The sequence below is a fragment of the Aedes albopictus genome, chromosome 3 (assembly GCF_035046485.1).
Source record: "Aedes albopictus strain Foshan chromosome 3, AalbF5, whole genome shotgun sequence".
In the NCBI taxonomy this organism is placed as follows: Eukaryota; Metazoa; Arthropoda; class Insecta; order Diptera; family Culicidae; genus Aedes; species Aedes albopictus.
This window is the reverse complement of record NC_085138.1, coordinates 24,047,333-24,061,093: the sequence shown is the minus strand read 5'-3', so window position 1 is coordinate 24,061,093 and position 13,761 is coordinate 24,047,333. Positions and strand designations below refer to the sequence as shown.

The 13,761-nt window shown below is 48.5% G+C and overlaps 1 protein-coding gene across 1 annotated transcript in view; it reads left to right on the top strand.

Moving 5' to 3' along the window:
* The window catches only part of LOC109418389 (BCL-6 corepressor-like protein 1), a 56,147-nt gene extending 50,593 nt beyond the window's left edge, over positions 1-5,554 (top strand). The window contains exon 3 of the mRNA XM_019692568.3: positions 5,187-5,554. Coding sequence (XP_019548113.3) covers positions 5,187-5,462 — 276 coding nt within the window. The 3' untranslated portion in view covers positions 5,463-5,554. The remainder of the gene's footprint in view (positions 1-5,186) is intronic.
* The last annotated feature ends 8,207 nt before the right edge of the window (positions 5,555-13,761 follow it).

The window sequence follows — 13,761 nt, the reverse complement described above, 5'->3', positions numbered from 1 at the left end:
CGGCTAATATGTACAGCAGAGGCCACCCCGGCCTTAGCTTGATCGGTAAGGTAAGTAAGCATTCTTTTGTTCTCTAATGCAGACTTTGACCTTCCGACGAGTTTGGCCGATGTAAACCGCCGGGCAGTCCTTGCAAGGAATCTGGTATATGCCACACTGCTCGTCAGGTGGAACCTTGTTTTTAGGGTTGCAAAGCAGGTCACGCAGAGAGTTCTCACTTTTGGGAACAACGTGTAACCCTTGTCGGTGGAGTGTACACAGCAAATATTTCTGAAGATTACACCCGACGTAAACAAATTTAGCATACAATTATTGTCTATGTCATTTCACTGGAATTTACATAAAAGAACTTCTTGTGTGGAATATTGAATGCAAGCTTCATACTGAGAGCAAACTGTAAAGTTATAAACTGATAGAAAATCTGTGCGATATAACGAGGTCCTTTTGTTACAGCTTATATGATGTAACATTTTTTAACAGTGTAGTTTTTATGGCGTTTGTTATTTTGGGGTAGAATAGTAGGCTGACTCTTTTGACCTCTCTTGTGTCCAGTTGTAGTGTAGTTATACTGTGGCGATGTGTTTTACGTTTGTGGTCACGAATTATTTTATCCACAAAAGACCGGTCATATCAATTTACTTCCAACTTAAACACATGGGAGTCAGTGTTCATCAGCAATGCCCAAGAACCGCTGATGAATGAAGAAGATCCTCCCATCATGACGAGTTTATTCGATCTCATCGACACGAACCAGCTGCAGTAACATTCTCTCTCTCCTCGGACCCAGATTAGTACGAACCTAGGATAGGATGTGACAACAGAAATTCGCCTGCCTTGTTATTTTTTCATTCGATCTCGTCGAGTATGGAAATCCAGTGCTGCCACTTTACTTTAATCGAAATCTTACATACAATTTATATTTAACGATTATAATTCGGATGCATGTTTCGCACCGGTAATCACTATTTGCAAATGAAATAGCAAAATTGCTTTCAAATTAAAAGTTCTTTCATTTATAGTGAAATATATCAAAAATTCAATAATTGATTTTGTATCAAATCAATGATTTCTATCAATGTTTAGACATGGGAGTTACTTTAGGCTGATTTACATTTGAATACTGATATTTTTGAGTCGATTAAACTTGAATAGAAAAATATCTATATTGTTTTGGATATTGTTGTCACATGCTAAACCTACAAACTAGCAACACGCCCAAACCAACAACAAAGCGATCTGATCGCTGCAACCGGATATAAATTTCGAGCAATCAGCGACTGGTCTCCGTTTGACAGCAAAATGGTCTCAAATCGGTTTACTACGTGACGCATCCTATCCTAGGTACGAACAACATCGCAATCAGTCGGACATTGTTCCGTAGATGGGCCGTATCGAGCCCGAAATCGGTCCGCATTGAGGCATTTTTTTAATTATTTTGACGATTGTAAGAACCATAAGTGTCGTGTCTTGTCTCTCACGTCGCGTTTCGTAATTAAATGGCGCGTGATCGGTTGGTGGCCGATCGACAAAAGAATGTGCAGGTTGAGGATCAAGGACCGATTCTTCAGCATGATCTAAGTTCACAGACCACATTCCTGAAGCACTGATGATGACCATGACGCATTCTACGTGCAGCTCGAACGCGAGTGCGACCGTTGTCCAAGCCACGATTTTAAAATTATTATAGGAGACCGAAACGCTCAGTAGGAGTTTTTCAGACCGACGATTGGAAAGTTCAGAAATCATCAGCTGACCAGTCGTGGCACCTTCTTCCAGCACAGCCTCCCTTATCGTTACACCTGGAGATCACCACAGCAAACGGAATCGCAAATCGACCACGTTCTGATTGATGGACGGCACTTCTCCGACATTATCGACGTCAGGACCTATCGTAGCGCTAATATTGACTCTTATCATTACCTAGTGATGGTTAAACTGCACCCAAAACTCTCCGTTGTTAACAATGTACAGTACCGGTGGCCGCCCCGGTACGATCTAGAGCGACTGAAGCAACCGGATATCACCACAGCATACGCGCAGAATCTCGAGGCAACGTTGCCGGACGAGGGTGTACTCGATGTGGCCCCTTTAAAGGACTGCTGGAGTACAGTTAAAGCAGCCATCAACAACGCAGCTGAGAGCACCGTCGGGTACGTAGAACGGAGTCGATGAAACGATTGGTTCGACGAGGAGTGTAGAGCGGTTCTGGAGGAGAAGGGCGCAACGCGGGCGGTAATGCTGCAGTATAAAAGTATGGAACCCGACAGAATGTGGAGCGATACAGACAGAAGCGGAAGCGCCGCCTGGAAGAAGCAGAGTGGAAGGAATTGGAACTGCTGTGCTGTTCACAAGAAACACGTAAGTTCTACCAGAAGCTCTAGGCATCCCGCAAATGCTACGTGCCGCAAGCCGGAATCTGCAGGGATAAGGACGGGAGCCTCCTGACGGACAAACGTGAGGTGATCGAAAGGTGGAAGCAGCACCTGAATGCCGTGGAGAAAACCACGGCAACGGAGGAAACGACGACGCCAGTGCAGCGGAGGACAGAAATGAACCAACACCCACGTTGAGGGAAGTTGAGGATGGCATTCATCAGCTAAAAAATCAGCTCAAAACTAACAAAGCAGCTGGTAAGGATGGTATCGCAGCTGAACTCATCAAGATGGGCCCAGAAAAGTTAGCCACCTGTCTGCACCGGCTGATAGTCAGGATCTAGAAACCGAACCGGAGGAGTGAAAGGAAGAGGTAATCTGCCCCATTCACAATAAACGCGACCATTTGGAATGTGAGAACTTCAGGGCGATCACTATTTTGAATGCTGCCCACAAAGTGCTATACCAGATCAACTTACATAGTCTTTCACCTAAAGTAAATGAGTTCGTGGGAAGTTACCAAGCTAGTTGCATCGACGGCCGGTCGGTAACGGACCTGATATTCACCGTACAGCAAATCCTTCAGAAATGCCGTGAATACCATGTTCGCACCACCTGTTCATCAACTGCAAGGCGACATACGACAGTACCGACCGCACAGAGCTATGGAAAATCATGGACGAGTACAGCTTTCCCGGGAAGCTTACCAGACTGATAAGAGCAACGATGGACGGTGTGCAGAACAACGTATGGATTTCGGGTAAACTATGTAGTTCATTCGAATCTCGACGGGGACTGCGACAAGGTGATGGACTTTCTTGCCTTACAACATCGCCGTGGAAGATGTTATGCGACGAGCCCGGCTCAACAGCAGGGGTAAGATCTTCACGAAATCTGACCAATTTGTCTGTTTTGCGGATGACATGGATATTACTGCTAGAACATTTGGAACGGTGGCAGAACTGCACACCCGCCTGAAACGTGAAGCAGCAAAGGTCGGACTGGTGGTAAATGCGGCTAAGACAAAGTACATGCTGGAAGATGGGACTGAGCGAGACAGGACAAGCCTTGGTAGCAATGTTACGATAGACGGGGATACTTTCGAGGTGGTAGAAGAATTCGTCTACCTCGGTTCCTTGCTAACGGCTGACAATAACGTGAGCCGTGAAATACGAAGGCGCATCAGTGGAAGTCGTACCTACTATGGGCTCCAGAAGAAACTGCGGTCAAAAAAGATTCACCCCCGCACCAAATGTACCATGTACAAGACGCTAATAAGACCGGTGATCCTTTACCGACACGAGACAAGGACGATGCTCGAGGAGGACCTGCAAGAACTCGAAGTTTTCGAGCGACGCGTGCTAAGGACGATCTTCGGCTTCGTGCACGAAAACGGTATGTGGCGGCGAACAATGAGCTACGAGCTCGCTGTACTCTACGGTGAACCCAACATCCTGAAAGCAGCTAAAGCTGGAAGGATACGGTGAACCGGATATGTTGCAAGAATGCCGGACAACAACCCTGCAAAGTTGGTGTTTGCTAACCATCCGGTTGGTTCAAGAAGGCATAGAGCGCAGAGAGCACGATGGGCGGACCAGGTGGTGCGTGACCTGGCGAGCGTTGGACGTGACCGACGTTGGAGAGCTGCAGCTGCAAATCGAGTATTATGGCGGCAAATTGTTAATTCAGTATTATCATGAATTTAATGTTAACTAAATAAATCAAATGAAATTTGGTTTTGTGACTGTTTACAGAACCTGCTTAAACTAATTGAACCATGAAATGTTGCTGAGGAGAAATTATTCATTTCTTATTCAGATGGTTCAGGTCTGATTCATTCTATATTCAAGTGATTCAGATTTACATTCCTTCAAATTTAAGGGATTTGGGTGATTAATCCACAAATTCAGATCTGCATCATTTCAATTGAAGTGATTCAGGTATGATGTAATTCATATTCTATTGATTCAGGTCTGGTACACTGGAGTCATCACACCAGACTTTAAACGGGGCTTTCGTGTTACAGGAAGAATAGCTATTTTCTTGATTAACCCAAGCGCCCTTTTAAAGGACAGAGTTTTTGAAGTTAATATATTGAATAACACGTAAAAACAGAGTAATTTTCGTTTACTGTCTTCGGAGAAGTTGTTTAGAAGATTGATTCTTTGCACATTGTGAACAATTAACTTCAAAAAGAGCTAAATTGATGGCACAAAAGTTGATATAAACATTTCAAATGTTAAGAAAATGCGCTACGCCACTGTCTAAAACTAATTGTTTTACAATTTAAAGAGCTCTAAAAGCATCAAAAATATATTTTTCGTAAGTAATGACCAAACTTACTAAAGTAATACATTATTAATATTGTAATACTTCAATACATTTTCAATCATGTTTTCAACTCAGTAAAATGAGAAACAAAAACATTTTTTTAGTGAGGCAACCTGTGAAGTGTAGCCACTGTTGATCCGTATCACCGTGAATTGGGTTTGGGATTCACCCCAAATATTTCATCGACCGTTGTTTATTGAACCACAATATTTAATACACGGGATTGGACGGACAATTCAGTTTCAACCACACTTTCATTTCGGGACTGTGGAAATGGGAATGGGGTGATTCCCCATGTAGATGAAATTTTTCGCAACATGGAACCTCACTTTCAATCACAAGTTTGGGATGGTTGATATAACTTCTAACGTACCAACAGTGGTGAGTTGGTGAGACCACGTGGTATTCTTTTAATTGTTCCAATTGTATATTTTCAAATTGACTAGACTAATCCTAATTTCTATTATATTCCCCCAATTCCAGGTGCACGTCCCCATCCCGGTGGACCGCCCCTACCCGGTGGCTGTTCCGAAACCGTTTGCCGTTCCCGTTGACCGACCCTACCCGGTTCCCGTGGATCGTCCCTATCCGGTTCCGGTGGCCCAACCCGTCCCCGTTCCGGTGGTGAAACACGTAGGAATACCCGTTCCGGCACCGGTGCCGGTGGCCGTCCCCAAAGCGGTGCCCGTCCCGGTCCACACGCCCGTCGTGGCCGCACCGTACGGACCGGACCCATGGGTCGGTGCGAAGCTGTGGTAAAACCGGAGAAGGAAGTCATTTTCAGCCGAACAACAGCACAAAACATTAAAGAGATTATTATAATCACCACGTCTAGTGGAGTTAAATTAAATTTAAATTAAATACGAACATTTGAAGTGCAACGGGGCATAGGAATAATGTATAATTGCTATTTGTATGCAGGTGAATCACGAGTGCCGTATCCGCCTTTTTAGTAGAAGAGGCAATGTTATGCGATATGTAGCATTAGGAGGTGGCTAGAGAAAAAGTTCAATGTTATGCTTAGATAGAACTGCGTATACCTAGGAGAAAACTATTTATTATTGTTGATTTAGGTAGTTCAATAAAAATAACACGTCAAAAGGCAAAATTTGTTTTAAATTTTTGATGACATTAATAGAATAACTCCATTTTTTGTGGGATTTCTTAAGGTATTTCAATTTACATTTTTCAATAAAGGTGTTGCCAAACGCACGGGTAGTCAATAAGACCATGCTAAGGGTGACGGGTTCATTTCCTGGTCGGTCCAGGATCTTTTCGTAGAGGTAATTTTCTTGACTTTCTTGGGGAATAGAGTATCTTCGTGCTGCCTGCCATACGATATACACATCTGAAATGATGATTGTTGCGACAGGAAAGAAAGGGCGACCACTGTTGTTCGAAGCTAATTTATTATCGCTTCAAAACTGTAAATATAGTTAGTTTTAGTTCAATGTTTCATTAATATTACTGATTGTCTTACTTTTCAGTATCCCTTATACTTCTGAACTCTTCTATTGCACTGTCCATATCGGTTTCAGGTTAGTTTTAGGTGCCTAATTAGTGTAGATAATTTTAACATTTAGTGTATAGTTTTTGCATGTAATTTAATATTTTTACCTTCACTAGTTTGTAAGCTGGAAACAACACTAGTCTTAAGCACAAATACGTAATTTTAAGGTAGAATAGTTTGGGGCAGCAGGGACGGATGTCCTGGGGCCTGACGCACCCCCCGCTTGCGAGTCAGCCGCGTAGTTGCCGGCTAAGAATAGGACTACTAACCCCAATTCAAGGTGTCAAGCGACCCGTGCCGAGGAATGAGTGATCGAGGGGGTGAAAAAGATGCTCGATCTTTAACGGAGCCTGTGGGGCACCTGGGCACCCCCCACAGTAAGCTGTCCCTTACCGCGTTAATGCAGAGCTCTGGCGTGGTGGACATTCTTTCTCGTGCGACTCGTGGGAATAAAATATGAGTAACAAACCAATACAGAAATCAAGTGTAGCAGGTAGTAGTGGTGGGATCAACCCCTTCGCAAGAAGCGGGTTGATGAGATCTCCGACAAGGAGAAGTGAGGAGATAGGCGCTGGGAGTTGCGTACGCAGCTCAAGCGTGGGTGCTCCAGTCCACTTCCCGGCAAGCCAGCCGGTGGAGGTTATGGACGGAGCGTGGTTGTTGAGGGCCGTCAACCGAGGATCCAAAGGACGGTCCGCAATAGAGGTGGCTGAGCAGCAGCTTGGCAAAATCATCGACTTTGCGTCCACTAAGTCGAATATAAGCAAGGACCTGAAAACGGCCTTGCTTCGACTTAGGGCGTCGATCGACAATGCCAAGCAGGAGCACGCGGTTGCGTTGCTGGCTGCAGCAGCGGCGGAACCCGCAAAGGAGAAAGCGTCTAAGTTTACACAAACGGAGGCCTTCTCCTTCGCGGGTAGTCCGAAGAGAGTAGAAGCGAATGCTCGCGACAAAAGCGACAAGCATTCGCAGAAGCGGGCGAGGCAGCCGTCAGGTGAGGAGCTGTCTGGCGGCGCCCGCAAGGCCAGGCGTATAATAACCCCGAAAGCCGGTGGTAACGCTGGAAAGTCGGACCCCAGCCAGGGTTCCCGGAAAGCTGGGAAGGGTGGGCCTGAAAAGGCCGGCCCGTCCCGGAATGATGGGAACAAGGGGTTGCGACCAATGGTGGGCCCTCAGCAGCCACAGAGCAGGGCGATCCAAGGAGAGGACCCTCCTTGGACAAAGGTAGAGCGGAAGAGGAAGAAGAAGGGGAATCCGCAGGCAGAAGTGCAGGTCGCCAAGCCAAGGCGTAGGAAGGCAGGTGCCAGGCGCGAAAAAGGTGACGCTATCGTCATCAAGACCGAACAGTCGAAATACTCGGACGTCTTGAAGGCGATGAGGTGCGACGCCAAGCTCGAGGGTCTTGGAGCCGACGTACGCAGTATCAGACGTACTCGTACGGGCGAAATGATCCTGGAGCTTAAGCGCGAGAAGGATCACAAGGGCGCCGCCTACAAGAGGCTGGCAGAAGAGGTCCTTGGTGATGGAGTGGAGGTGAGGGCTCTTACGCATGAGGCGACTCTGAAGGTCAAAGACCTAGACGAGATCACCGAAGCGGAAGAGCTCGTCACGGCACTGCGGCAACAGTGCGATGTTCAGGTGGCCGCCACAGCCGTCAGGCTGCGGAAGGGGCCAGCAGGGACACAGATAGCTCTGGTTCAGCTACCTGTGGCGGACGTTAAAAAGTCCGTTAAAGTAGGGAGTATTAAGGTGGGCTGGTGTGTATGTCACCTGACATTCCACGAGCCACCTGAGGTTTGCTTCAGGTGTCTGGAACCAGGACACAAGTCGTGGGACTGCAAAGGCCCCGACAGGCGCAAACTGTGTAGGCGATGCGGCGCTGAAGGTCATAAGGCCCAAAGCTGCACGAGTCCGCCCATCTGCATGATCTGTACCGGGAAAACCTCGAAAAACAGACATGCGATGGGTGGTCCAGGGTGCCCGGCCTTTAAGAAAGCCGCAGTGAGCAACAAATCACAGTGCAGGTAACGCAGCTGAACCTGAACCACTGTGATGCGGCTCAGCAACTGCTTTGTCAGGCAGTTTCTGAGTGGGAGACGGATATCGCCATCATTTCGGACCCATACCGAGTACCCGCCGGCAACGGCAACTGGGTCGCGGATGGGACCAGAAAAATGGCGGCGATATGGACGACGGGTAAATACCCCGTTCAGGAGTTGGTGTCTACTACCTATGAGGGCTTCGTGGTCGCCAAAGTAAACGGGGTCTTCTTCTGTAGCTGTTATGCGCCTCCGCGGTGGCCGATCGAGCAGTTCACGCAAATGCTGGACCGCTTAACGACCGTGCTCACAGGGCGAAGGCCGGTGGTAATAGCGGGCGACTTTAATGCCTGGGCCGTGGAATGGGGAAGCCGTTTCACGAACCAGCGGGGTCAGATCCTGCTAGAAACACTGGCCATCTTAGATGTCGACTTGGCTAATGTCGGTACCAAGAGTACCTTTAGTCGAAACGGAGCGGAGTCAATTATTGACGTGACCTTTTGTAGTCCTGGCCTAACAAGTAGTTCGAACTGGAGAGTAGATGATGGCTACACTCACAGCGACCACCTGGCGGTTCGCTACAGTATCGACTACAATAACAGCAGACAGCGGATAGAAGAAGAGGCGGCTAGGCCAAGGCCAAGCCCTCGCAGGTGGAAGACATCATACTTCGACGAAGGGGTATTTAGGGAAGCGCTCCGCCGTGAGCGAAACTTAATCGGTTTAGACGGCGACGAGCTGGTAGCGGTGCTCTCACGTGCGTGTGATGCGACCATGCCTAGGCGAGTCCACCCTAGAAATGGGAGGCCACCGGCTTACTGGTGGACCGACGCGATTGCGGACCTGCGCCGCGCCTGCCTACGGGCTAGGCGGCGGATGCAGCGAGCACGATCAGAGGAAGAGCGAAACGAACGGCGGGTGGTGTTCGCCGCTGCAAAAGCCGCGCTTAAGACCGAGATAAGAGCAAGCAAAAAGGCCTGCTTTGAGGGTCTCTGTCAGAGTGCCAATACGAACCCGTGGGGTGACGCCTACAGGATCGTTTTGGCCAAGACGAGAGGTGTGATGGCTCCTACAGAGCAATCTCCAGAGATGTTGGAGGGGATCATTGGAGGACTTTTTCCGCGTCATGATCCTAGTCCTTGGCCTCCTTTCGTAGGACAGCCGGGGACTGGGGCTGGCGATGAGGAGAGGGTCACCGATGTGGAACTTGCGGGGATAGCTAAGTCCCTTAGCGTAGGTAAGGCCCCAGGTCCGGACGGAGTTCCGAACTTGGCCTTAAAAGTAGCTATTGCAGAGGCTCCCGAGATGTTCAGGTCTGCTATGCAGAAATGCCTGGACGAGGGAGTTTTCCCAGAAGATTGGAAGAGGCAGAGCCTGGTACTATTGCCAAAGGCGGGGAAACCACCCGGAGACCCGTCGGCATATAGACCAATATGATTGATTGACACGGCGGGGAAGGTGCTCGAAAAGATCATCCTCAATAGAATGTTGCGGTTCACCGAGGGCGAAAATGGTCTTTCGAGTAACCAGTACGGCTTCCGGAAGGGGAGGTCCACCGTAGACGCTATCTTGTCGGTTACAAAAACCGCCGAGAAAGCACTCGAGCCTAAGAGGAGGGGAATTCGCTTTTGCGCGGTAGTGACTCTGGATGTAAGGAATGCGTTTAATAGCGCCAGCTGGTCTGCTATTGCCGATGCGCTCTTGCGTCTGGGGATACCGGAGTACCTGTACAAGATTCTCGGAAGTTACTTTCAGAATCGTGTACTAGTCTACGACACGGAGGTGGGTCGGAAGTGCTTTCACATAACCTCAGGAGTCCCGCAAGGTTCCATCCTGGGTCCGGTGTTATGGAATGTCATGTACGACGAGGTGTTGAGGTTAGAGTATCCAGTGGGAGTGGTGATTGTCGGATTTGCCGACGATATTACGCTCGAAGTCTACGGTGAAACGATCGAGGAGGTAAAGTTGACTACCAACCACTCGATCAAAGTTGTGGAGGCGTGGATGCGGTCCAGGAAACTGGAGCTGGCTCACCACAAGACAGAGGTGACGGTTGTTAACAACCTGAAGTCGGAGCAGCAGACGGAGATCAGTGTAGGAGACTGTACTATCCTGTCAAAGCGCTCCGTCAAACACTTGGGCGTGATGATCGACGATAAGCTTACCTTCGGTAGCCACGTCGATTATGCCTGTAAAAGAGCCTCCACAGCTATTGTGGCACTGTCCCGGATGATGTCCAATAGCTCTGCGGTGTACGCCAGTAAGCGCAAGCTTCTGGCTAGTGTTGCTACATCCATACTTAGGTATGGCGGCCCGGCGTGGGGCACCGCGCTAAGTACTAAATGCTACCGACGGAAGCTGGAAAGTACTTACAGGCTTATGTGCCTGAGGGTTGCGAGCGCGTACCGTACCGTGTCACACGACGCTCTCTGCGTCATTACTGGTATGGTGCCTATTAGAAATCCTCTACATAGAGATGAGCGGAAGTTACATACGTCGATTCGGCAACGCTGTTTGTTTTGTTTACAACAGCTGCCAACACTTGCTACAAAGCTAGATGTTCAAACTTTGTGCGTGACTTCGTTGTGGTTCAAGTTGTTTTGTTTACATATTCTAATTAAGGTAGAATTTTTTTTTTTTCAAAATGTTGAAATAGCGGAGCAATAAAAAAAATCTGAAATTTATTGCAAAAGTGTTACGCTCATCATATCGGTAGAAGTGAAGCAAGAAGCAGCAATGGAAGTTTTTTCGACAAGTGCAGCAACAAAAGTGTCGTCATAAGCATGAGCTTTTGAAAGCAGAATTAATATTTGTTTATCTTTTTACTAAACATACATATGCTGCCAATTTCTCGATATTAAAAATATATAATTTTAATTTATTTAGTTCCGATTGCAATACCGTTCAAACGACGCCTTCCTACGAACGATAAGCATGTTCATTTGGCTCACACTTTGACAGTTCTCTCTGCACGATTGGCTCACAATGGCCGCCTCCGCAGATCTCTATAATGTAGGATTACTAGTGCCTATCAGCATTCTTATCAGTGAGGACATGGAGTGCTTCGAAATGCGCGGCACAAGAGGCATACGCAGGACTGTCAGGATGGCCTCTATGGTCAAATGGCAGCGCGCGTGGGACAGTTCCACCAAAGGAAGGTGGACCTATAGGTTGATACCGAGGGTAGATAGTTGGATTAATAGGCGCCATGGGGAAGTCACTTTCCACCTGACACAGGTCCTTACAGGTCATGGTTGCTTCCGACAGTATCTACACCGTTTCGGGCATGCGGATTCTCCCGAATGCCCAGTGTGCAATGGTTTAGAGGAAACGGCGGAACACGTTTTGTTCGTGTGCCCGCGTTTTCGCACAATGCGTGACCGCATGCTTGCCACATGCGGGGAGGACACAACTCCGGACAACTTGCTCCAGAGGATGTGTAGGGATGAGTTTGGCTGGAACGCCGTTTCAACGGCTATTACCCACATCGTCTGGGAGCTACAGAGGAGGTGGCGCGTGGACTCGGAGAATGGCTAGTCCAGATGCAGTACAAGAGGTGGTCCAGCGGTTCGGAGTCGGCTTCGTAGGTCATACCGGTGCCCTGCGGTCGAGATCGACCCTTACAACGATTAAGTGGCCGCGGAGAGGAAGTCCCGGTAGCGGTGCTGTCGTGGCGTCGGTCTACTGGGTTGGATCCAAGCCCGCGGTTGGAAAGGGGTCCCCGGCAAGGGTCGGGGCAGGTGGAGACCCTGCCGTCAGCAACCTACGGATGCATCTGATAGGGCCTGAAGGGTAGTGATACCCTTCCTTTGCGGGCAGGTCAGATCGGGTTGCATGTGGGCATCAGTTCTTGATGTCCGCTCAGCAGTAGGGCGCGGGCGGGGTTGACTCTGCCCGCCTTCCGAGGACAAAGGGAGTGGCGAGGACCACTCGGGAAACTGGCTAAGCGCCAGCATGCTACCGTGATGGACTCTCCAAAGCGAGTCATCGATGTTCGTTGCTGCAGGCTACGCAGCTAACCTTGTGGGTGCGATGTGCACTAGCCCCTCTCTGAAGCAATACCTTCTTGGTGGTTCCGGAGAGACGTAGGGTTTGGCGACCATAGGAATGGTTTAGTGGGTACGAGGAGAGAGTAGTCCTGGATTTTACTTTTGTTGTAGAAGACGGCCTGTCAGACCTACACTACCCTAACCTTCTGTTAGGGTGTCTGTTGAGCAGATTATCCCCCTATGGTTTAGAAGGAAAAAAAAAAAAAAAAGGTAGAATAGTTATCTATAATAAGAAATAGCATGAGTAGCAAAATTCACGTTCTGTCTCTGTAGTTTTCGTTTTGTTTTTACCCCTTCCCTTGATGTCATATCAATAGTGACGGTTTGTCACTGATGTGATTGAACGGTTTGGGATAGGGTGCCCATCTCGACGGTACCGGTAACAGTCTCCCCCGGTGCTCCCCTTCGAGTCCTGAGGTAGCACCTTGTCCACCTACGTCGAGTACAGCCAACCTAGTCGTTGGTCTTCGGAAGCTTCCCTGGCGAGTTTGTACAAGTGCTTGGCGAATTTGACCATCTGCTCCTTCGAAGATCTGCGTAACCTTGCCTCGTATCCACTCACATCGCCGAGCGCCGGCGTCTACGACGAGAACAAGGTCGCCAACCTGCAATGGTCTAGTTTCGTTGAACCATTTCGGCTGTCTTCTTATGACTGATAGATACTCGACCAGAAAGCGTTGCCAAAACTTGTTCAGCTGACTCTGTATTACTCCCCACGTGTCATGTAGGCGATTTGCGAATCCTCGATGCCTACACTACTTTGCTTAGCGCCACTAGAGGTCCCCAAAAGGAAATGATTGGGAGTCAAAGCTTCCGACTCCTCAGAGTCTAACGGCAAGCATATCAGAGGCCTCGAATTTACAATGCTCTCTGCTTCAACAACCATCGTTTGCAATCCCTCATCGCTCAACTTCCCCTCTGCATAGGCATCCTTCATAGCCGCCTTCACAGACTTTACCAACCTCTCCCAAGCACCTCCCATATGTGGAGCTCCAGGAGTTGGTGAACGTCGTTGTCAATTCCGTATCGATCTGCACTCGCAATATGCTTTCCACCCCCTGGAAGTTTGTTCCGTTGTCGCTTTCTATCGGCGGTCCTCGGCGACCGATGAAGCGTCGTATAGGTACAAGATATGCAAGAGGCCGTTGATAAGCTATACGCTATCTCAAGGTGCACAGCTCGTACGGTGAGGCATGTGAAGAGGGCGATCCACCTTTTCACGTTTGAACGTCCTACTTTTGTTAGGAATGGCCCAAATAATCCAGGTCAACATAGCTGAACGGACGGACATTATTCGCCAAGCGAGCTGGAGGAAGTACCGCCATCGGTGGATTGCAAGGACGTGCTTTGCGAGTCTTGCACAGCTGACAGCTATAGGTGACCTTCTTTACGATTCTGCGTAAGCTCGAAATTACTGCTAGACCTGACAGAGTTAATAATGGATCAATGAAGCAAACTTT